A 25,791-nucleotide genomic window follows, 5' to 3' on the forward strand; every position below is an offset into this window, starting at 1 on the left:
CGTGTGATGAAAATACCAAAGTAGTGGATAGTTCTTAACTTCTCTAGTGCAAAACCACACCGAATACCGATGGTCTATGTTTGGAAAAGCCCTTTTGTGCCAGGACAGCTTGGAGTACACTTGTGATAACATAGAAAGAAGATAAAAACGTCACTCCAGCAGATTTATTTCAAAGTCAATCTTGTAAATGTTATTAAAATGTAGATAAATTGATAGATAAACTGGCATTCTTAAGGTCCTTTGTGACATTTTTGGCCCGGTATTTTACTCTCATTTGAAATCAAATGCAAGCTGTGACATCATCTAAGAGTTTTTGAAGACAGGATGGAGGACGCCTGTTGCCCTCGAATGCAGCCTGCACACCCTAACCTGTGCTACGTGAATAAACCAAGCCTTTTTTAATCACCCAGACTCAAGCCACCCTTGAGCTCTTTAGCAGACCGAGTGGCAGCGTTGTGTTGAAGTGGTGGCTGGTGGCACAGTAGGGGAGATGTCCCAGAGGGAGATGACACGACTCTCCATTGCCAACATGGCTAAATATTCCTGGCGGTGAAAGCAGAACGAGCTGATGAATGGTTGAGATGGGGCACGGTGCAATATGGACACGATTTCATGGCATGATAAATCTCAGCAGGAGCGCGTGGCTAAGTGTAATATGAAATCTCTTATCTTTGTATCTGCTTCATAACAGCAGATATCTGCTGCAGCTGAACCTGCGTTTGTTTCTTTAGCTTCTGTTCTTTGCTTGAATGCCACTGTTGATCACATCTACAGTGTGGAGGAGGATGATGACAATATGTGTGTGAAAACTCATATTTTTCTGAGTTGTTTTTGAAATATGATGTGATGAATGACCTAAATTGGACATTGTCACAGTAGCGACAGATATCTTCTTTTATTACTAGTAATCACAGTAAGCACTGTTAGAAGAGGCTTTGCATAATACTCCATTGAGGCTGGCCCGTGTTTGTACAAAACAAGTTTAAATTACACCTGCAATATAAATGAAATGCAATTTGTTTCATATAGCTAATCCTTTTAAAGTTTGGTACAGGCGTTATTTAACACCATATATTTAGAATGTTTTATTTAAAAGAAAGAAATCAAGTGAGCGCCTTATTCTCACATGAGCTTAATCCGGCAGGTTAATTGACTTTATCAGGACAGGGGAAACTGATGAGCTGCCATTCCAGCCTGCAATAAAAATCCCTCCAAAATTGTGAAATTGGAAAATAACCTATACTTCTCTTAAGATATTTCTTAATACACAACTACAGTTTCATATCACATTGCCAGAGAAATAAGGCACTTTCTCCCAGGAGATGAGAAAAGAATTGAATTTTTCCTTATCGGTCATCTATTTTTCCACAGAATGCTATTACTTGCTGCCTGCCGTTGCTAAGCAACAGGAAATATTAATAGGACCTTTTATTAGCTAGGCTTTACCAGTGGAGTACTAAAATGAGGAAGTGGAAAACATGAATGTGTTACATAAATCTTTGAACCTTTCACGGTTTGCACAAGTCTCTGTTTGTCCAGTGATTTATGGCTCTGATGGTTCATTTATGGGAGAGGGAGGTGTGAAATACCAAAATGGAACATTAGCCTAAGGGACAATTTGAAAATAAATAATCTCAAAAAGTGTAGAAAGAAAGGGGGGAAGCAGTTTACAGAATAGCCAACCTTTTTCCTATAGATTTCAAGAGGCCATCAAAAAAAGCAAGTGATTTTTGTTCCACTGGAGGCATTGATCATTCAAAATCATCTACGCCTGAATCAACACTGGAATAAGTAATACAAGTCCCATTCTATCACTGGGCTTGTGGAACTGTGGTTAAAAAGCCACAGACATTCCATTATTTTCTGCAGACGGTCTAATCCCTTTTTTAAAAAAACGGTTGAAAATGAAGGTCTTTCAAAGGAGAAATAGGTTTTCTTCATCTGAACAAAAGGTATAGATTAACCCTCAAAGAGCAGAAAGTCTTTAAAAGCAAAGGTAAAACAAATTTAAAGTTCATATTGGAAAAGTGTAAACACATTTAACTGCAAGACATCTCAAGAACAAATTTTATTGAAGACTGACGTTGATAAAATATTCACACTTAGCTTCTTTTTTTTTCTCTCTGAAGGCATCATCAGATCTCTAAAGTACCTTTTTCTGTTCCTGGTTCAATAACCAGCAGGTGTCCAGTCTGAGATAATACGTTTGCAGGGACCCTCCATCAGAGAGGGAAACACATAAAAACGCACCTCTGCTCTCTTATCATTAATTCATCCCAGCTTGTCTGTGACAAGTTCAGTTGACATTGCAGCTCATATTTCATTCACACAGGTTTGGAAAGCGAGCACCTGCCAGGACCACTTAATACCCTGCGAGGAAAAATAAAGCAAGAGAGGAAAATACGGGCTTCCATCCAACTCAACATGACAATCTGGGTGGGATTAATACTTGATAATTAACCTCAACAACTGAGGATAAAGAGCTTGCGAGGAAATTCTTACATTGAAATGTTGTAACAAAAGAAATTAGAGAAAGAATTTGAATATGAATACAGCTGACAGCTCTTTAGGGGGCCACAACTGTCATTACAGATGAAGTGACCCTCATTCCACCAGATTCACGTCTTGTATTCTGGTAAATAGCAAATGAGATAATACCTGGGTGTTTGATGTAGCTAACGCTGCTCCTGCAATATAGCCCTGTCTGCTCATACACTGCTCTTATACATAACATCCCCAAGCTGATTATACATTCATCATCTGTTACATATTCAAAACATCACACTCGAGCCAGTTTGATGATGGCTAATACTGCATGCACCACTGACAAACATAAAAAAAAGAAACAAACCGGAGATAATTTATTCCAGTTGCAGACACAGGTCTTATGAATTTGAAATTTGAACGGCATTTGAAATATATCATAATTGAATATGGAGCTTTTCTATTTAAATATATTTCAGAGGCAGTCGTCACAGCACAGGGGTGAAGCTCATATAGATGTATTTATCCGGACGATGATTAAACATTTTTGCTTTCAGCAAGGTTCTAGTGTAAATGAAGGTGGATCTGACTACAATGAGGCCACTTTACTCCTGAGTCCAGAAATTATTCACCATTGGCAGCAGAGATGTGTATCTCTCTGGGCTAGATTGATAAGATCAATGCAACCTGAGCAAGGCTATTAAATGTCTAATGTGTTTTGGAACTTGTAGATGCTATGACAGTGGGGGCATTAACAGAGAGAAGCAAGGAGAGGCCCTGCCAAGTGCACCAGAGCATCAGAGAAAAGGGCTCTCTGAAAGATATCAGGTTTGTCCAGGAGGGGCTTCAGACCACTACACAAAAACCTACGGAAGAAAAGAATTATGAATTGAAAATGGCCTCTTCAGAAATTTTGAACCAAAAAAAACCCCCCAGCTCATTATGTCATATTTTGTGAACCTACAGAAGAAAGATAAAAGGGAAATTCCATCAACTCCTCACACTAAATGAGGCCGATCATTCTGGCCACATTCTATATTCTTATATCATAAAAATTCATTAATAATTAGCAAGTAATGAATGAACAGAATAGCTTAATTGCAATGATATATTGTTTCGCCTATGAAATGTAAAAAATAGTAAAAAACAGTGAACCTAGAAAACAACTAAAAGAGCAGTGTGCAGATGGTTGGCTGTGAGCTTGAATGGTGTGGGATTTTTGAGGAGATAAAAACTATAAAAATTAAGGGTGTAAGAAAACATGTAAAAAAGGTTTTACATCACAGGGCTTGGTGAGAGAGAAAATATCCTGGCCTCATCATTTCTTAAGATTTAGTAAACAAGCCTCATTTGAACAACCCAAAAAAAGTCCCCGTCATTTCGACGGAGAATGGAGTAGCTACGGCGTAGCTACGCCATAGCCTGACGTGCACCTCCCAAAAATTCTAACTACACGTCGCATAGAGGCGGACCACAAGGGCTGTGATTGGTCCGCTCAGAATGTAATTTCTGGCAGTTGCTTTTTCCGGTCTTAATGGCTGTACACAGCGAAGAAGCTCATCAAATCGGGCCTTTGTTATTCGAAAGTATCGAAAGTGAACCAGTGTTGTAAATTCACTCGTTCCCAGCCTCAACCAGGCGTACAGACCACCTCCGCAAACGTCTTCTCCGTCGCCTGCCTGTTCTTCAATATCGATGAGCTCCAACTGCAAATACAGCTGCTCCACTTTGGTTGCCATTGTTTACTGTTGTTAACTGTCACCGGAAGAAGAAGCAAGGATTCGGCTATAACCCTTGAAACCACACAAACACACAGTCACACACCCCTAGCGGCATGGAGAATTACAGAGCAATGCGTTCCCTCGACACGAACTTTACTGCTTTGAAAGCACCTGTATGAAAGCAGAAATTTTGGCAGTTTCCTGGTCTGAAGCATCCAAGTTTATGTCAACATAATGTCAAGGAAGCAAGACATCAATAATTATCTTAGAGAATGAATTGTTGTTGTCGGAAAAGGGCTATAAGACCATTTCCTATCTATTTGGAGTCCATCAGCCCCCAGTGAGAAAGATTTTTCACAAGAGAAAACATTTAAGATAATTGCCAAATTAACTGCATGATGTCACTGCAATGTCACCCCAAGACCAGACCATGCACTGCTCAGAGAAGTTGCCTAAAGCAACATCTCTACAGGTCTCAGGTCTCATGTTAAAGTGCATGACAATACAGTTAGAAAAAGTCTGACCAAGTATGGTTTGTATGAAGACATTACTAGTAGAAACAGAGCATATCAGCACAAACATCTCGTACCAACTGCCAAGCACGGTGGTAGAAGGCTGATGATTTGGGCTTGCTTTGCAGCCACAGGACCTGGACACCCTGCAGTCACTATGTCCACCATGAACTCCTCTGTATAGTATTTTGAGTCAAATGTGAGGCCATCTGTCTGATAGTGTTGACACAAGGCCATTGGCATGTTTATATTGCAGATGACTTGTCATTATGTCCCGATACACAAAACCTTAGAATTAAAGGATATAGAGGATGTACTTAATTTTGTTCTTTTTTTTATACACGGCTGTCTCTGTTGATAATCTTCATACATCGCGATCAGCAACAGACTCAGGGCTTCTCTGCTGAAAAACTTTGCAATGAACTATTACGACATTACCTTAAGCATCTTTTTTTCTTTCTGTCTTCGACATGTAATCAAATACATCTGAGATAGGCTAAGATTAGCTTAGCCTATCTCATATCTTGACTTTTTTTTTTTGGGAGGGGGGGCACAGCTGATGGGCTTCTGGTGTAGCCAGTTAATTTGTAGGTAATGGATAATGGATATTGGGCAGAAACAGCATATGAATGTAGGTCAAGTAAGGGAGAAAAAATTCATTCATCTAACTGAAAAACATTCAAATATGATAGGTCTCTACAGCTTAGACTACGAACAGACACCAGAAACTTCTGGTTTCTGATACCAACAAACGTGTCCCTTGCCAGCAGATCCTGCATATTCCCATGAATACATCTGCTGTTGTGTGTTGGAAAACTCTGCTATAACTTCCTTCTTCACTGTTGTCCAGGAACTGTTGAAAACAGACAAATAATCTGCTTCTCTGACACATATGCTGCATAAACCTCAGCTGTCTTGGTTCCACTTGCAACAAATATGTCTTAATTTGCTTCTGAAATCCCCAACAAACACAATTTCTTTCTTGATTAGATATTTACTGAAAAAAAACCAACTGTGCCAAGCTGCATTAGAATCTCCCTTTGTGTTTGTTTAGGCTGTTATTTGGTTTGCACTTTCAAAGATTTATGTCTTTAATAAGAACTTAGCAGTATGGATGACAAAAGTATCAGGAGATGAACTGACCTAGAATTTGTTTGAGCAAATGTATGTGAGTCTTTAGATTTTTGGCCAGTAGGATCTATAACCATAATACTATGTTGAATCCATAGATTTTACACCTTTCAGTTGCAACTGTAATGGCCCTCTGGTCTTAAACCTTGTTGTTATATAACTGGCCTATTTATTATATGTATTATATATGCGCCTGCGTTCAAGTATTTTCTAAATGGTCACATACTTGTACCAAATGCGCACACATTAAAAAAACAGAAGCTCTCAGCCTTTTGTTGACACAGAATAACCTTATTTCACTCAACTGAATTATCTCTAAAATATCTAATAATGAAACCTATGGGGTACAGAAAGCTGGAGGTATATGCTCATTTTGAATAAGGGTTACCTTTTTTCCTCTTTACAATTTCTTCTTGCTTTCCTTGCCACAGCCCCCTCTCCCCCCAAGACCCCTCCCCCCTTCATCCAACTCTATTGCACTCTTTTCATTGCCCAGCTCACGTATTGAATCTGCCTGATGAAAACAGATCTCACTGCAGCACCACAATAGAATGGCTGATGCAGGAAAGATGAACCCTAATGGATTTTTTTTTCAATGTGCTCAAGATTGAATATAAGGCCTGACCTCCAGATGTAGTGGATCCATTTCAACAGCAGCAATATTGTTTATAGTGAAGACCCAGAAATACATATACACACTTCGACACACACATTAAAGTACGTCAACAAGAGCAGCAGCTGCATTGTACAGTGTATACTTTAGCTACAAAAAAATAGACTGAAATTAGAATTAACCCTCATTATTTATCCATCCATGTCAATTGAGGAATTCATAATGATACCATCTCATGTTTGAACTGCAGAGTTTGCTTAATTACTCTGCTCAACAGACTGTGTCAAGGTGAGGCACCAATTTAATAGACACTCGGTTCTCAGCACAAATGAACCTCTGCTACGGTTTAGTAGTTTTGCCAGGCTGACTATTTGATTTAGAGTGAGTTCGTTTTATATGCTGCCTTTTGCACTGAAGTTTAAATAAAGTGGTGAAAAGATCTCCAACCTTCTTTAGGAGGAAGTTAGAAAGAGCTCAACTTTTGGGGAAGATTGCTTTAAAAGTATCATCTGCAAATGATCTCAATCACCTCATCAAAAACAGTGGTAGAAAATATTGAGTCCTGTTATTTCTTTTAAGTTACTTTGTAATCTATGTGCATTGTGTCCACCCATCCATTTTCATTACCCAGATGGCATGGGGCAAGAGGTGGGGTTCTTCCTGGATTGGTCAGGCTATCACTAGGCTTTGTGTTTTATGTTCTAAACTCTCAAACAAAATAACATTTACAGTCTTGAACTTAATTTCAAGACAGAAATTCTCTGTCACAAGCAATGCCCTTTAAATAAACTGCGGCTAACAGAACAGGACTCAGCTGCAATCGCCAGCCTTCGTCCGTGCATGTGTTTTAAGTACATGCTCATCGTGCGTGATCCAAACATCTAGCATCTCATGCATTTTTATCACACAGCCTGCTATATTCAATCTATTAAAAACAGATTGTGGTACACTGTAGCAGAAACAAACACACTGACTGTGGACTGAAAGACTGGCCAATCAACCACTGTCTCCACAGTAAAGGTCATGACCAAAATGTGAAATGAATATGAAGATAAATGACACATGAATCTAATACATCAGGGGGAATATTCCTGCATCATATATATAATGCATAACATATTTATATTTCAGATCTTTATCAAGACATATTTTGACTATACGCTGACGGTTGTTTACCTTTATCTCTTCTGTTTATGATGAACATTATATTATACATCATGCTTGACCTTGACACGCATCTGTATGTATCTAATATATACTTTATATAACAGATACTCTTATATTTTTATCAACATGTAAAAAACCCACTGTTACTTGTGATGATACAGTTTAAGACCAGTGAGAAACAGAGAAAATCTCAACTGCTATTGGTAATTTATTAAATTACCAGAAAGGCACTGCTGTCAAATACAACTATTTCTGTCGCTGTTTTTAATATTTCAGTCAATATCAAGTAAATTATGAAAGTATGAAATTCTTGACCTTCAAACCCTGAACACAAAAGAATCTTATTTACGTAAACATTGTTTACCACATCTGTTCTTTCAATGGGATCTCAGCGCTTCAATCAATAAAAAACATCTATCAGTTCAGATTTCAAAGCGATACTTTCAGATCTGACACAGTCTACATTAAAAAGAGTCCTTTTCCTCTACAATACTTACATTTTAGTAGCAAAGTAGAGTACAAAACATAATCTATGCAATTGAAACTTGAAGCCCAGCTCCAGATTCAGTGATATACTACACTTTTAGGGCTATATATATAAGACAGATTCTAAATAAAGATCGAAGCTCTCAACACAATTTCTATACATGAGCTTTACATAAATCATTTGTGTTGTTGTGTCAGAAACCTGCTTTTTCCAGCAGTTCTCATGAAAGTAATTATGGTTTGGAGATGCTAATTTGTGGAGGAGCTTTTCTTTGTTGAGCTGAGGGAGTAATCAGCACATATTCATGTTTGAAGGCCTGACAGATTGACCGATGCATGCTGTCGAGGCAGATATGATGCTGATGGATTTACCCACAATCCTTTTCTCCATGCATTAGAGCTGACAAGGCAACCACTGAACAATCATTTGGTCCCCCCTCTTAGTCCCAGCCTACTTAACTTGAAAATTACATTTACCTTTCAAGGGTCTAGTTTATTTCATATTAGAAATGGGTAGTCGTTGGTTGATACATTTTCAAATGGCTCTATTGTGGATGCTTCGATCATTTAAACCATTTTGACAGCATTCATTGGTATTCTTTCATAATTCTTATTCTTATGTGTAATATCATATCTGTCTCAGGATAGTTTATGTTTTGGTTTAGTTTGTTTTGACGTTTAAAAGCAGGGTTTGGTTTAAAACAATTCCTCTGACACTACAAACAAGTTTTACAATAATTTGTGACTAGTACTAAAAAATCTCTCCGTTTTCAAACATCAGCTCTGTGGTGCTAAAGTTCAGAGCCCCTGGCGGCTTCATTAGTTCAGGCGGTTCTACTCACCGAGGGCATTTGGCTTGAGACAAGGTGACTATCCTGTGCCAGCATGTTCGACATCATGAGTGTGGGCAGCTCTGGGTAGGAATACGGGTTGATGAGCCCATTGTGTTGCAGAGAGTGACAGAGGTAGCCTGCAGAGTCATGCTCCATCAGGTGAAGAAGAGGAGGCTCTGGGTGGTTAGGTGGAGTGATGGGGGGGATCTCATAGTCTTCATCCCCAGCTCCATTTCCACTGGAGTTCCCACCCCCTCCACCTCCTCCTCCGCCACCGCCTGTCTGACCTGTGTAGGTCTGATTGGAGACAGAAATAAAGAGTAAAACATCACATTTAATGAAGTAAAAACAGATCAAAAAAGCAAAGTCTTTACAAGAAACTAATGCGACACATGCGGTTTATATCTTTGTATGGGGCAGGTGGGCTTAGATGAAGATAAACTGAGTTTCATCAGTGAAACAAAAGAAGAAAATTCAATTTCTTAGGGAAAACTTTAAAAAAATAATAAGGTTGCAGCGCATTAACAGCACTTCTAAGAAAAAACATTTAATCACTAACTTAAAATTCAGTTGGCTACTCGTCTAACAGTAAACAGAATCTCATGAAGAAACTCCTTCAATATGTTTACTTTTCAATAAGAACATCTTATTTGCAAGTGCAGCAACAAAGTGTGCCGAATTTATACATCTGAGTGGATTCTTCTCTGTACCAACCATGGCTGAGGTTCATCTTGGTATTTGCAGCCGTTACAAGAGCGAATATGTTATACAATGTTAATCTTTGGTTGTTTCACAGTAGTTACGTTCTAAGGCACCAATATCAACACCCACAACACGTAGAAATGTGTAAAATTAACAGATTTTAAGTTAATGCAGCTGACGCACACTCCTACATTTCACACCGCTGTGTACGCTGCTCTCTTAACAGCACTGCCAACGCGGCACTTGAGTGAGAATGTTTAATGCCACAACTGACTAATTTGCCTAACTTACTCAGTACTTTAGATGTTGCCGAAGATAAAAAGAGCCAGGACTGAAAAAATCTCTTAGCTCCTCGAAAAAAGCTCCAGGTTGTTCATGTTCTGGATATTTTTGGTGGGAATATGTAAAGTTCTCTGTGTGCTTGTTTAGTGTGAGCTTACAATGTGAAATTAGGCATTAGTCAACGTAATAAAAACATGAACGTTGGGTAAGGTCTTTTAAGGTGTTGAAAAAAAAAAACAGAAACTAGGAGATTTTTTGCCTTCTAAATGTTTTAAACTGGAATAACAATAACAGCCACTCATTCTTTACTGAGAACATTTAGTTGACACTCTTCATCTACAGCTGAACATTTAGCTGATGAGTTTGGAAAAAAAATAATCCTTCAAGTACAGCAGGAAAGTGCTGTTCCCAACAAACTTTAGGAATTGAACAAATATTGTATGTTTTTTTTATTCCGCCCATGTGCCACATTTGCATCAAATCAAAAGTATCTTGCCCAGGAGCTTTAATTTAATCCAGTTGGTATATTGACAAAGGCTAAAAAAATGACTTAGAGAGAAAAATGCACAGAAAAAGTAACAAATACTACTTTAAATCATCCTCAGATACATGACCACAGCATCAGTGCCTTGATCATGATCATACAGCTGAGGTGTAGTCAGTGATATTCAAGGAAATCGTTATATTATATTCATTATCTCAAAGATAGTTTGTTTAAGGGGCAAAACTGACAAAAGTACAGATCGCTTTCAACTATACATTCCATTGAAATGCTTTGAAAGCTGTCTGTATTATTTTGTTTCATACATCAAATGCCTCATTTTGGAACAAAAACTGATGCTAAACCATCGGTAATGAAAAAGGCCAACGTGTATGTGTGTGCTGTTGCGCTAACACAGCAAGTCCAATCAGATTGGAGCTCTGCACGGAAGAAAAAAGAAAGAAAAATAGCAGGGAAATTCAACGGGGAATGAAAAGCAATTTTGTCTGAGACGATCCAACTTGACTCCCATTGTAATGACTGAGTCAAATTAATCATCACAAATAATATTCTGGTGTCAGCCATTCAAGGGTTTTTTAATAGAATTTTTATGATTCATGTCTAGCAGTATACATCAAACAGTCAGTTCTGCAACATTTCTGAAATCAATTCAATATCATCTTTGTGTAGGCTGTCATCCTCGGCAGCAGAGTGGTCATTTATCTCTCAAACAGATACTTTTAGAAAATAAGGGGCTTGGAGAGATGGAGAGAAGGAGAAAGGATACGGGGTACATTTTTTCACGTTTCCCTCAACCCAGTTTAAGTTTAAAGGAGAGAGCAAAGGCCTATTTTGTCAGTCTTGGGCAAATAAATTACAGATTTGTTCAGCTATAAAAAGAAGAGGTTGGTTCTATACAACAAAAAATATATTTTTAGCTGCTTGGTAATTAGAAAACAGGATAATCTCACAGCGTACAAATGTCTAACAACATCAGAAAATATTAATGCAAATTTGCTAATTAAATTGTCTACTGATGGTGTTAATTTTGAAGTGAAAGTAGCTTAAAATCTGTGTACACTGAAATTTTTTTTTCAGTTTACACTAGGGTAGGCTTTTGTTTCCATTTATATCACACAATAAACAGACACTATTCTCTTTTCCACACCTTCTAGCAGGTTTAAAATGTATCCAATATCTCTTATACGAATACTCATTTGTGTATTCTCAAGGTCCGATGAGAAGAATTTCATGATGTCATCATACCTACCCTAAACATTAAAGCAGCCATCTTAACTCAGTGCACCAATAAAGGAGGGTAATTTTACCTAGAGAAAGACAGTTTGATTCTCCTAAATGTTGAACAGCCTAAAAAGAAAAAAGGAAAGAAAGTAAAATGAGGTTGGCTCAATTTGATTTACTTTGTTCTGACAAAGCCTGCAAGCAAGCTGATATTAATTTTCTGGACTCTCTTTTGAAGACAGATGTTTTTGTAAACCTTTGGGGATGGTGTTATTGTGTGGTCTAATGGACAAAAAAAACAACTAACATTTCCTGAGATTCAATTCCCCTCATAATTGTTGGAAGGAAACTAAAATGTCTGCTGTAAACATTGGCAGTGAGTCCCTTCACGTGTCCCTTTGAGCCACCATGCTCTAGATAATCTTAACATTGTGGTGCTTAGTCATCATACAGAAGGTTCATCAATCTGTTGTTTTCTCTTAGTATATCAATTAACATCCATGGTACAGAGACATTTTCCTGGTCCCATCCGGTGCATTTGATTGTGCTAAGGGACAAGGACTCAGGATGTGTCATGTGCTAGATTACCATGAATGGTTCATCCAGTGCCCTTGATGATAAAATGTAAATACCAAGGACATTCCCAGTTGGATTGTGGCAAGATAAATTATTCATACACCTCTATTCACAATGAGATTGTAAGTACAGAACCACATGTACACTAATGTATATTCTCTTCTCCTTTAAAAGTAAAATCCAGACAAAGGCCACATACTTGATGGATTATGTAGACCAGCATATGTTGTGGTATGAACTGGGCTTTTCAAACAAAAGCTTTGTTTTTCTTTTTTTCCCTCTTTTCCCTATGAGGTGCTTGTCCTTGCCCTGCGTTCAATCACCTCATTCCAAAAGCCACTTCGCACAGAGTATGTTTCGATGCACAAACATCCTTTATTACCCTCATCTGCTCCATGCAGCCCACTATAGGGGACATTATTTTCAACACACTGTATGGTGTCTCCACTGCAAGAGAAGCACAATCTGTAACGTTTTAATTAAGAGACAGATCTCTCGTCTGTAAGTGTTACATACCAGCACACCTTTCATTTTGAGAGAAACAGATGAATAGACAGTTGGTCTGGGACTGGGAGGGAAAATAACATTGATTGGGGAGCTTTCCAGCTTGTCTTTTATTTGGCACAGATCTCTCCCTCCCTCTGTAACACTGTCTGAGTACTCAAGGCCTTCTGGAGATGATATTGACTGTGGCTAATGGCTCATTATCTGTATATTCTTCATCCTATTAGATTATTGTTGTGGTGCCTGTAGAAATCAGGATTTAGGACATCACCGAGTTCACATTAAATTGCATATCCATTTTAAAAATGCTCTGCTGTCAAATATAATTCATTTGCACGATAAAAAGCTGCGTGCCTTTTAGTGTAAGTAAGAAACATGATCTTGGCATACTGTTATATTTTGAGCAAAAAACTATCATGTGATTAAGCTGTTGCCTGATGAACAGAGATTGAATCTGATACCAAACATCAAAAACTCTGAATATTTTGTGGCTCCAGCTTCTCAAATCTAATGATTTTTGAACAACTGCTCAGACAAAACAAGCTGTACTAAGATGTTACACTGACACAGACTAGATTAATAACTGCTCAATCAATGATAGACCAATCTATAATGCAAATGACTGCACATCAATTCTATTTGTAAAAAACAAATTTATGCAAGCTTTATCTAAAATGGAGTGCCACACACTGAACATGTCAACGAAAGAGACTGGTCAACGGTTCTTACGGGGGGAGGGGGGAAGGAATGACTTGAAGACAGACGATGACATATCTGTCTTACCACTAATGTGCACTTATCTGCCTATTGGAGAGCCATGTCATACTGGTGATTTATGCTTGAAATCCCCCACAGACCACCACCACTTCCATCAACTCCGTCACTCCCCATTCCAACACCTTCTCGGATCCACCCTGCAGCGCTCTGCACACAGAGTCAGACCTTGTTATCTCTCCCTTCCATGCAGTCCAGTTTGTGAAGAAAACTGTGGATTTATCTTTGGGATGATTTTAAGAGCGTCTTTCTTTATTCACTCAGCCATCGCTGAGTTTTATGAATGATTTTGTTTACTAGGCTGCACGACACTTCTTGTTTTAATGTAACACAGCAGAGGTAAATAGTTCTTGTCTGGCCGCAAAGACTTTCAAATGCCTAATCTAAACAGCATGAGCTCTTTGCAGGCTGTTTTTTTTTACTCTCTTTTTCATTTTCTCTCTTTATCTATCCATCTTCTCTCTCCGTCATCTCAGACTTAATTAAAGCCATAGCTGTTCTTCTGCTACAATATCATGTCAGGGGGTATCAACACACCACAGAGCCTTCTCTCTCTGAGCCTAAAGAGAGGGAGGGGGAGTGCACAGGGGATACAGTTACAGCCACCCTACACCTCCACTTTCCTCTTCCTCTCTTGGCTGGCCCAACACCGGTCGGCTCTGTCCCTTGTAAAGCCAAAACATTTGTGGTCCCTGTTCAACATCCACGCCGACCCTGATCACCTCCCTAACTCATCCCTCTGTCATCACATCTTTCCCTCAAACAGCCAAGCTGCACTATTCATCTGTCACTATTTTACTATGTGGATAGAGCAATGGGGATAGGGATGCTAAACCATCATGTGCAGTTTCTATTCTGTGAATGAACGGGATCGAAAGGTGTATCAGGAGACATGAAGGTGGAAAATAAAAAGAGACTGGAAGGTAGGACACACTCATTCAAAGAAATAAAACCCACAGGGAGAGAAAATATGGAGGGAGTGAAGAATGTAATTGCTGTCCAAAGATGCAAATGACCCCATTCACCCCAGACACTGAGCTGATTATTAACTAACCTCCCATTGACTTAACCCGCCTTTCTAATTGCATATACCTTTTACCCCTCTTTCCTTTTATGTTTCCTTCCCTTCTTATCCCTTGTGTATCCTGATCCTAGTGCTCGTCTCACTTGTCAGTCAGGGTCAGGAGGTCATCCTCATCTGATCGCGTGTCAGAACAGATTAGAATCAGAGCTTTTGTGCCATGTCATATTTTATTATGCATTTGACTCATCTCGCAGGTCTAAGGGTCAGTGTGATTTGATTGGATGACAGAAATGATATAATTTGTGTTTAACCCTAGGCTGTATGAGGCTCTGAGTGGTGTACTAATGCATTTTGCAAAGACGGGGCAGGCCCTCTCCACAAGCGACTAATTTGAAGTGGCACACCGCAGAGTTGAAGGAGAGCCACAGCTATTGCACAACAGGCTGAGGTTATAAGGGAGACTTTATCAAATAATAAACACAACCTCCCTTGTACCCCCTGTTTCAGTCTGCTTCTCGCTCTTTCTTTTTATTCTGCAAACTGATGCGAGTGCCTTAACATTAGCTGCCTTCTGTGACTGATCTGTTGCGTTTCCCCTTCGTTACCCTTTTTTTTTTCGGTTCGATTCACTCAATATATGTAACAGACTGTTTTCTTTCTTGTTGTCTCTGAATTTTCTCCTCTTGCAAATCCCAACTGATTTTGACCAGAGACAAGACCAAAGGATGAATGCTTTTTTTAAAAAAAACAGAAAACCTCATAATTATCCCTTTTTAACAAAAGAGTAGGATCTCTGACAAATCATTGTAAGTAAGAATAGAATATTTAGATAGTGATTTATTCAGGTGGTGTGTGAACAGACTCTGACAGTCTTTGTTATAGTAATGATATGCAGATGCTGCAGTGTCAGTAAGAACTGTGATCTCCAGTAATGCGGTCAGAAAACAAACCATGGGGGCACGAGATAGCTCAGGTTTCCCAATAGTCATCTAAGGTGATCGTAATGCCGATGTTGATACTGCTTTGGGTGGTGGGGGAGGAGGGAGAATGGAATGGAAAAAGGAGGAAGGAGCAGGAAAAAAAGGGGGGAGGGGAAAGAGATGAATTCAACATTTCAAATGAGGACCATAATCAAACTTATTGCCTGACAGGGTGAATCTACAATTACAATGTCGCTCTGGCAGAAATAGAGTATTATTTCCTCTCTGTCTCTTCCTGTTGGGAGCAGCCATGTCTACTGGAGGAGGAAGCCTTTTTAAGTTTGTTCACTAGGACACCACCGCCTGTTCCTGCAAAGCTCAACAACAGCCACTGTTATTTCTGAGTTATGACTACATTGAAACAGCTCAGATATTCAACAAGGCCAAAAAACAGCAACCAGTCAACTGTTCTTTAATTAATGATTCCACAGTTATCGTCTGTCCTTGCCCACTGTCAAAAATCATCATTAGCATGTGGACAATAGTGCTACTGTGTCTGAATGACAAAACTAATTATTGTTATAAGAACAAGGAAATGGACAAAAACAGCACAATAAAGGGGTGGTGGATCTGTACTGACTGACTCTAACAATGTTCAAAATGACAAAGGGAGCGCTGATAGCGCAGTCATCCAAACAAATGTGCATTATTCTGAGAATTGTCAGGATTGTCACCCACAAATAACTCTGCTGCTAACTCTACACCAGGAGAAAAGGGGTGTAAAGAGCATGTGGCTGGTGAGAGTGCACACACAGTGTGTGTTTGTGTGTCCATATGTGTATCACTTAATCTGCGCTGTGGATCTGTGTGTTTCTGTCTGAATAAAACAGAGTGCAATAGCTCTTGAATGCTTTTGTGTACATTTTCTTTATATCACTTTATTTCAAAAACAAAAATCTGCTGTAAAAGACTGCTTTGTGAGTGTGTGATGTCCCTGGTTCAGAGTCAATGAGGCTGTGTATCGGAGGCTGGCACAGCTAGTGGGAGCAGGAGACAAACATCTGGACCCTCGTACTCTTGGTGCCATTGTTAATAAGAGGCTGGCTGTGAGTGGAGGGGAGTGGAGGAGACAGCTCTCCAGTGTCAATGAACCTCCCTGTCTCTCACTAGTTCTGTGCTGCAACTTGTACTTGATCGACGCAAAAGTGGACACAAAAGGGGTGTGGAGTCTATCCCAGCTGTCATTGGGCAAGAGGCAGGGTACACCCTGGACAGGTCGCCAGTCCATCACAGGACCACACAGAGACAAACGAGACAAACAACCAGTCACTCCTAGGGTCAATTTAGAATCACCCATTAACCTAACATGCATGATTTTCGGCGGTGGAAGGAAGCCGGAGAACCCAGAGAGAACCCACGTGTACACGAGGAGAACATGCAAACTTCACACAGAAAGACCCCAGCAGGGATACGAACCAGGAACTGTGAGGTGACTGTGCCGAACACCACAGCACCGTGCAGCAACATTCATGAAACCCTTAAAAGTAACCCTGTGTAATTTGACATGTATGTTTTATTAGATTAGGTTTGGGATTGCTAATACAGATGAGATGCTGTATAAAAGACACATGGTGTCTGTTTTTGTATCATTAGCAAACAATCATTTCACATGACTAGAAGAATCCCATTCTCTATTGCAAGATTAATATGGCTTTTCATGTTGAATTCAACTGTAGTATAAGTGGTATAGACATGACTCAAAATGTACACAAAGATCCGACGAGTGGGAAGGTGAGACCTGAGCAAAGTCAATAGTGTCTGTGCTGCAGATGTCTATCAATGCTAACTTAATAGGAGAGTGTTGTGAGAGCTCCTCCTTCTGTCATCTGCTGTTTTAGTTTAAGCATATTAGCAACGCAATTGGTTGGTCGCACAGTGAATCCTGGAACTGTTAAGTTCAAGTACAAGACAATCATTTGGGATTCGAATGTGGCTCAGTTCTGCTTTGCTTGAACTTTTGGCTGTAATGAATTTCAGGTTGTTTAAAACCAATTCATAAATATATCTAATGTAAAACATGTGCCTTTTAACTGGTTAAATAAGAGAAAATATATCACTGATTTCAACTTTCTCCCAGCAAGGGAAAGAAGTCGCTATAGAACATTGTCAGCTCTTGGCTGTCTCTTTTTCACACCTTTAGGACACTGGTTCAATGATTAAAGAGTTGTTTTTTGCTGGTGGTTCAATTTAACATTATTTCTCTCTAATAGCCCATAGCTTTTTTCCACAGACATTAGAGAAAACTAATTCAAGGCTGACTTTGAAAGTTCTATCTCTACAACAGACAGAAAACCTCAGCTGTTGCGAAATGGAGGAATATAAACAGTACATTCAATGTATTTTGGAGAACTCTGGTGTGTGATTGAGCACAAGAGTGAGTGTTTGGTTTCTCATCATTTTATCCAATGGGGTGAAAGGCCTAGACAAACACATTAAGGTTGCCATTAGTTTCATCTGATCACCTAGGGCAACAGGGGGATGGACAGCTTGGCAGAGCAAGGGCCTAACACAAATATACAGCTATGCATTCATACACAGTGCCATGTTAGAGGAGTATTCCAAACAGAGGGCTTTTAAACGGGGCAAGAGAGTGAGGATGGTTGGAGGGGGAGTTTCCAAATGACTGTAAAAAGGCCATGGGGAAAGAGCTTTCCATCTCTCTGCTGCTGCGACAAATATGCCTGCACATCTTTTTGCTTTGTCTCCGCTCCGTGCTTCGTCAGCGAACGGCTATAGAAATATTTTGGCAGGCTGCTCTTTGTTTTCATTTTCACAAAAGATGTAGTGAGGGAGTGAAAGAGGGAGAAAGAGAGTGGGAGAGGGCAGGAGGGAGGGCTGCCTGGTAGGAAAAGTGAAGGGATGTTACCAGAGGTTAGGGGAACATGCAAGAAAAAACAGATAAGGAGTAGAGTGGAGGGGGAAAGGGTGGGGTAGACCAAAAGGTGATTCAGAAAAAAGAGGGAAGATGAGCATAAGACATATTAGAAAGTAGGATCTTGTGGGCCAAAGCAGGCGAGGTGGGACAGATGAGGGATTGGGAAGAGTGGGGTGAGAAGCTGTGTTTGAAGAATAGGAAGTCGCGCGCGTGTGTGTGTGTGTGGAAGGGGGGGTGGGGGGCAGGTGGAAGTGTAGAGGAGAGGTTTGCCACTCTGATACCCTGCTCAAATCTAAACAGCATGAGGAAGCTGTAAATCAGACTAATGTGACCAAGCTGTAATTCAGACCAGCAGGGCCAGAGCGCGAGTGTGGGGACCCTGAACGGCGGGAGTTTACAAAATGCTGCCGCAAGGCTTTAATCAGTGCAACGATCCGAAGATACTGTCTCCCCCAATCAGCAGGCTTCCTGTCAGTCACACACGACTGAACCTGACCAATCAGGCTCCACCGAGGCCCCAGACATGCTGGCTGGACTTTGGGCTGCGGCCAAACAAGAGAATTACTCATCAAAACTGGAAAAGTGGAATGAGTCTTTAATTCAGAGCACAGAGGGAGGAGGTGATAGATTTGTCAAAGGTTGGACATAAAAGACATAAAAGGATCATGTTCTACAAAAGCTCATCAGAAACATATGGGAGATGAGAGACACCTGGGAGCTTTAGAAGGGGACTTAATCGCATTCATAAGATGGGAGTTTCTGGAAATTTAGGCACTTCAATAATGTGACTTCATAACTTTCCAATTTGATTAATAAGTGCCCCGACGCCTCTTAATGTCTCATTAAAGCAAGATGAAAAAAACAGCATGCATTATGAGCTCAGTCAACTTGCATCATCAATCTGATCTGATTGCATTTGTTTTCCTCCCTATTCAAAAGAAAAAATACTATCTATCGATCTTCTCTGTTGACCACAAACCTGATGTTGGCACTCAAACACCTCTTTAATTACAATTAAAACACCCAAGTGAGTGCAATAATCGTTACCAGGAATTACCTACAAGGTAATAATGACATGAAATAGCACCAAACTTACTTTTAAAACATGCTGACAAACTTTCAAATCACTGGTTACCAGAAGCCACCTTTTCATACCTACACTTTATCATTGTATTCAGTGATGGAAGTAGGGAAATGCATTAACTTAAAAGTGAGCAGAAAATGCAAATGTAGTCTACTTTGTCACCTGTCATTCAAACGGACCCTTTTAACTCAGCAATCCATAATAGTTCAAATTTGATGATCAGGAAATGGCCACAGCTTGATGGTAGCAACCACAGAGCTGAATTCTGCTCTGATGTTGTAGTAGTAAAACTGTAGTGTGACTGGCTGGGCTACACACACACACTGTGCATGTTAAAACCACATGCAGCGTCTTGGCAGCAAAGACGCTACAGCAGCAGCCAATCAATAAAACCTTGTTACGCTAATTGCAAGATCATAATCTCCGTTCCTACTTCTGCTGAATATCCAAACAGTCACTCCATTAGTTGAATTATTCCCCTGTGCAGTTTCTCCGTCTATGCCCTCCCCCTCTCTGTTTCCTCCTTCTGTTCTCTTTACTGTGACATATTTCTCTCAAACAGCAGTTCTGCTAAATTAATTCATAAGTCAGGGAGAAAGACATCAAAAGAAAGCATTGTCAAGGTAAAGTGTTGATGAACCGTGCTGTTTCTTTCACTTTGCTGTGGAGCTATGAGAAGGCACCTCCACATTGCATTATGTTTGATGGTGTTGCTACACACTATTCTCTTTAGCACTTGTAAAAGAAATCTCACTTCAGGTGAAGGTCTACAACAGATGGAATTAAAAAAAGGAGGCTCTTAACTTGGAAGGTGCTCTTCTATTTTCCATCATGACCATTTCATTTGATCAAACCTTTGTCATGAGAGAGCTCCTTGTTGTTGGTTACTCTTTTCTATAATGTTGCCACGACTGGTTAGTGGCCACAGAGGCAGACAAAGAGCTTGTTGATGCCAAGACCAGGGTCTGTGGCCTTGTCATTGAATCACTAACACTTTGTCACTCTGCTTAGGGGGGAAGAGAGAGGCTGGGAGAAACAATACAGAGAACTACGCAGGGTCAGAAAAGGATGCCCATGGGAACATTGATATGACAATGGCACTGACCCCGTTTCCTTGTTGCTCATCACAAGAACATACCCTTTTTCATGCTATTTCATGTGGTTACTTTGCACGACAGATCAGGCATATGGCCTATATGAATGTGCTCTATGTATACAAAGTGTGTTCATATAGGTGTGCCACATTAAAAGAGCAATTACACGAAGAAACTTAAGTGGAAGACAGCCAAGCACGTTCATAGAGTTTCGAAGCAGAAGCGCTGACCCAAATACATTTAAATGCAATGGGTGGTAAGAGAGAGAAGTAAAGAAACATTGAGAGAATGAGCAAAAGAGGGGGAGCAGGAGAGTAATGGTGAAAAAAGAGATACAGTTGATAAGTAAAGTGAGATAATAAAGTAGCGAGGGAAGATAAGTCAGCTTTCGGCAGTATGATTTGTTTTTGTTCGTGATTGAATATATTAAGAATAATGTGGCAACTGTGCATACTGCACAGCACATTTCTTGAAGAAAAACTAGTTATAAATAAAAATTAAGCCTGCAGCTATTGTATATATCTGTTACTTTCACCACAAGTCTGTTTTATCTCAAAATCTGCAGAGAAAAAAATAGCATACGTTAACTGATTTATACTTCCTTAATGTGTTTTTAACCTTATTTCAACCAAAGTCCCAAACCAGTGAAACAGACTTACTTGCTTACAACATGAACCACAAGCTGTTATAGAATACTTTTCAGTACATTCAACAGATTTGTATTAACAGAAACATGCACTCATCGTGTCAGTCAAACTGCAGCTTTGTTCCAAATGTAGACTTGAGGTAAAGTGACACAAAACAGTTTTCTCTCACATTGCAGTTAATAAAGAAAGCAGAGGAGCAAGAATAGAAAAACTAACAGCGAAGATTTTGGGAAAACATTTTTCAGTCTTTTAGTGAAGTTTAACAAGTAAGTTGATTGCTGCTGTAGCTGGCTTTGTCAGTGTTTTTTTTTTACTGCCTGACTGTAATTGTTTGAGCTGATCACAATCATATTGCATAATTGGTTCTAATCATCTTGTAAAAGCAACTGCATGAGACAAACAGAAATGCCATACTCCCACGACCGTTTTCTCATTATTTGCCATTGTTTGTGCCCCTTCCTTTGATTGTCTGATGGAATCAAGTTTGCATTTTGAGGTCCTTCTCTTATAATACTTGACACACGTGTCTGGACATGATGTTATGGATTTTGTTGCAAAGAAGAACATCATAAATTGGCTGTGGGCACATTCTGATTCTGAGCCAAATGAAAAAACACAGCCCAGTAATATGAAGGGCTTTTGTCATATCTGTAGCAAAAAAGGGCCAAAAGGACTAAGGCATAAAATAATCTTAATATATCTTAATGTATTTGTTAGACAATTAATCAGTAAAAATAAATGTAATTCTTAATTTCAAACACAAAGGTATATAATTTGTATATAGTGTGTAACATGGATTTATGGCACCTTTTTGCCTCTGCCAATTAGCATGTAATTAATTTTTTGAGTATAGCATTCCACTGTGACTGCAATACTGCACTTAAAATCTGATTCGGAGTGTGATTCAGAATTACAACAAAGGAGGTGCCGATCAGTGATTTTTGTATTTCTTCCATCTCTGTGTTTTGTTGTCAGTGTGTGTGTCCACCCCCAAGGCCTGCCTGATTCTAGCTGTCAGAGGGAAGGAGAGGCTAGACTTGGTGAAGCGGAGAATAGAGCAAGGCACATGTCAAATATGAGGGGATCTTGAGTAAACAAAGTATAACATGGAGCAAAGATAAATCGTCTCTCATCCCATCACAGTCTTTCACGTGTTTTCTCGTTCTGTTTCTGTCTCTTCTGCTTCCCTAGACCCTACCTTCCTTTCTCCCAATAGATTGCTATGTCCATCTACTATGCCATATTTGCAATGTTTTATCTATCTCTCAGTAACTCATTAAAAAACAATGTGCACATCTTCATGACTCATATTCAATCAGCACCCTTGCGACATGTTGAGTTGCTGAGTCAAAATGGCCGATAAAAGCTGTGGCTCTTTGACAGACAGCCACAAATATCTGAACGAAAAAGTTGTCAGAAACATTTAACACTTGTAGAATAAGGAAACATTAGCAGCTCTGTGTCTCATGCTGGGCTATGAGCCATATTCTAACAAACCAAGGCATTAAAAATTTTAGAAAAACAGCATGTGCGACAGAAATACAAATGTTGAAGCCTACGAATTGGTTTTAATAATTGCAATTGACAGGGACAAATTCCCTGCACCTCTCTGTATGTCAGATGGGCTTATTCCCAGACTCCACAAATCCCCCCATCCAAATACAACCATATGGTCTCCCAGTTGTTCCCTCCCAGCTGTGCTACAGTATATCTGGCATGGTTGTCATGTACTGTAATACCCCCCTCTATTCAAATGTAATAAATCCTTTGCAATGAGGCCAAAATCTTTTCCATGTTGGCTTTTACCAAGATAAAAAAAAAGGTCTGAGGATAAATGTGCAGCTGGTATAAAGTGAAATAAAATGTTATAATGGGATAGCTGTTATGTGTTAATGTTAATAGCTGATTCTCATTTTTTTTTAAAAGTTCCCAGCCCCCCTTTCTGTTTGGCTGATTTAGAATTAGTAGTTTCCATCGATTCAGCAAAAATTAAACTGTGACTGTTCAAAAACTAGTGATGGTCAAGCAAGTTTGAGAGGAGTAAAAATATTCTTAAAAATCAGTCTTTCATTCTTTGAATATTTGATGTGTAACAAATTCAAAGTGTGAAATAAAAGGAATAAAAACTGACTGCTACCTGCTCTGTCCTGTAATTTTGTGATTTCCTGCCTGAAAAGATGAATGTGTGATGTGAGAGTGTGTGAAAAGTTGCAATTGCAAAATATGTGAGAACTGGCAACCTTGTAGAAAATGTTATCTTCACCGGTTTGTTCACAGCAGCTTCAAACTGAGGTGTCCTACATTTAAGACCATGACTAATTTCTGCACTATACGTTTTTAAAGAAAAACGGTTGTGTGGTTTGCACTCGTCTCTGCATTCTTTTATGCAGCTTTTCCATAATTGAACCCTCTGAAGGTGGTGTGTCGAGACTTCGGACACCCACCTCCTGCGTGAGTTGCCCACACATAGACCATTGATGAATATATCAGCAATTACCACTTATTGGACAGCCTCTAGTTGAAAATTTTCCAAAAAATTGCCTTTAAAACCTATAATGGAAGCATAATTACTAAGAAACAAATCCAGCTGAAAACTATTAATCTTTCATGGCAAAGTTGATGCACAGAAATTATTATTTTAATGTTTTATAGTTAATTGTTTTATTTGTTTTTTATGCTACATGTTTGATTTTGAGACCTTTCCTAATGGTGTAATGTAGCAGTGATCACGGAATTGTTTTATAGCATTTACCACATAAAGTGTAATTTTGTTGATTTTCTGTATATTTTAACTAATTATGAAATGCCATTGTATTTTGTGTACTGGAACTTAAAATCCTATTTAGGAGGCATAATTCTGATAATATCTGAAAGCTTTTCAATTCAGTGTTGAAGGAATAGAAGTGCTGAGTCCCTATTTTTTTCACACCAGTCTCAACTGCTCATTATAATTCAATATGACAGCCCAACACAGAGTGCATAAAGCATGATTAATGTTATCTGCTGGAATAACATATGGAAAAACTAATTGGAATAACTTTGAAAGATTTCAGGTCGTCTGCTTTGAGTTGATGTCACATAATGTTGTGGCTGCTATCAGGAACAACAACTTGACATCCATCCTAACAAGAATTAACTGTGGTGGAAGAAAAAAAAAAATTCCATAAACAATTCAGTAAACAGTCATGAGGTGTGGCTGAAATGAGAGGGAAAGCAATTTGAACTCACCTGGTTTGGCGGGAGGAACTCATGGTTGTTTTCATTCATATACATGTTGTCACCATCAAACTGAAAGAGGGAGAGAGATGTGGGAACAGTAAGGCAGAGGGTGACGACAGAAAATTTCAGTCATTCAGTGGAGATACAAAAACAGTGTAACACAGGAGTCTAATGACTGCAAGTCATCGGCTTATAGACCTCGATGCTCTGGTGGATGTCAGTAATTACAGTTCATTAGAGACATGCATAATTAGGCCCTGTCAACGCTTGTGTAACTCAGACTCTTCTTCTCAGCTTCGTCACAGCTTGAGTGTGTATGTGTGCGTAAGTGTTCGCACACCTAACTGCTGCGATTCTGGGGTGTCACAAGGCGACAAAGGCACAACGAAGTGATAATCACAACACTGAGAGCTCAGTGTCCACTGCAACGGATGTCCAGTTACTAAGCCAACAAGTCACTCATTCTTGTACAGCAGATTCATGGATGGAAAATTTCAAGTGTGCATCATTCTGAGGGAAATCTCTAACGATGGTAATGTTGGACTGTCAGTTGATTAATTAAACTACTTTAGTTCAGACTCTAGTCTAAAGTGGGGGACAGGTTCTCAGATAGTCTAGTATATATATTCGTGGTACTTTGACCATCTATTTCAGTCACTTAGATGATTCCCCAACTTTTTTTTTTTTGCTACTATATTAGTCTTATTTCCAATAGCTACATTAGGCTGAGCGGTACTTCACGTTTTATGATAATCAGCCAATGTACAGGTGCTAACATGCTGATCCAAGATGATAAACAAGGTAAAAATTCCTCTATATAAATATTGTTTTTTTTATATCCTCATGTTAACATTTCCACTGTGGGCATGCTAACATGGTGACGTCGAGCATCTCTCTGCCAAGCTCACAGACTCTGTACATATACAGAGTCTGTACACTCATGTACAGACTTACAGGCAACACTTATGCATAGTAATGAAATGGTATATGACAGGAAGGTCAGCAGTCACGTTGACCCAGATACCGATCTGCTGTGCCATGCAGTTTGCTTAAACAGCTACAGGAATTTCCGGGGACCTACTTTCCATGTAAGACAAGTATTCAAAATGGCATCATTTAAACTGTCGGTGGCTCACTTTTTGCTCTGATCTGCATAATTATTTCTTCAAGTTTATCCATTTTCCTGAAAGGAAGCTGTACGTCAAAAAATTCTCATGCCAAAACATATCATATCAGACAAAAATTATGCAAGATAAACAAACAAAGGTGCACGGCAAAAAAATTCTAACATTTAAGCTCACCCACCCAAGTATCGTGCATTAAGCCGATTATTGTAGCCAATCAGTAAAAAGGCTCACAA

At 39.3% G+C, this 25,791-nt stretch overlaps 1 protein-coding gene across 2 annotated transcripts in view; it reads right to left on the reverse strand.

Moving 5' to 3' along the window:
- The window catches only part of tox2 (TOX high mobility group box family member 2), a 95,540-nt gene that overhangs the window by 20,352 nt on the left and 49,397 nt on the right, over positions 1-25,791 (reverse strand). For both annotated transcript variants that reach the window (XM_072381783.1, XM_072381782.1), the window contains exons 3-4: positions 24,441-24,500; positions 8,957-9,244 (exon numbers count right to left, since the gene is read on the reverse strand). In XM_072381783.1, the coding sequence (XP_072237884.1) occupies positions 8,957-9,244; positions 24,441-24,500 (348 nt within the window). The remainder of the gene's footprint in view (positions 1-8,956; positions 9,245-24,440; positions 24,501-25,791) is intronic.

The sequence above is a fragment of the Leuresthes tenuis genome, unplaced genomic scaffold (assembly GCF_036924035.1).
Source record: "Leuresthes tenuis unplaced genomic scaffold, fLeuTen1.0.hap1 SCAF_3, whole genome shotgun sequence".
NCBI classification, from domain to species: domain Eukaryota; kingdom Metazoa; phylum Chordata; class Actinopteri; order Atheriniformes; family Atherinopsidae; genus Leuresthes; species Leuresthes tenuis.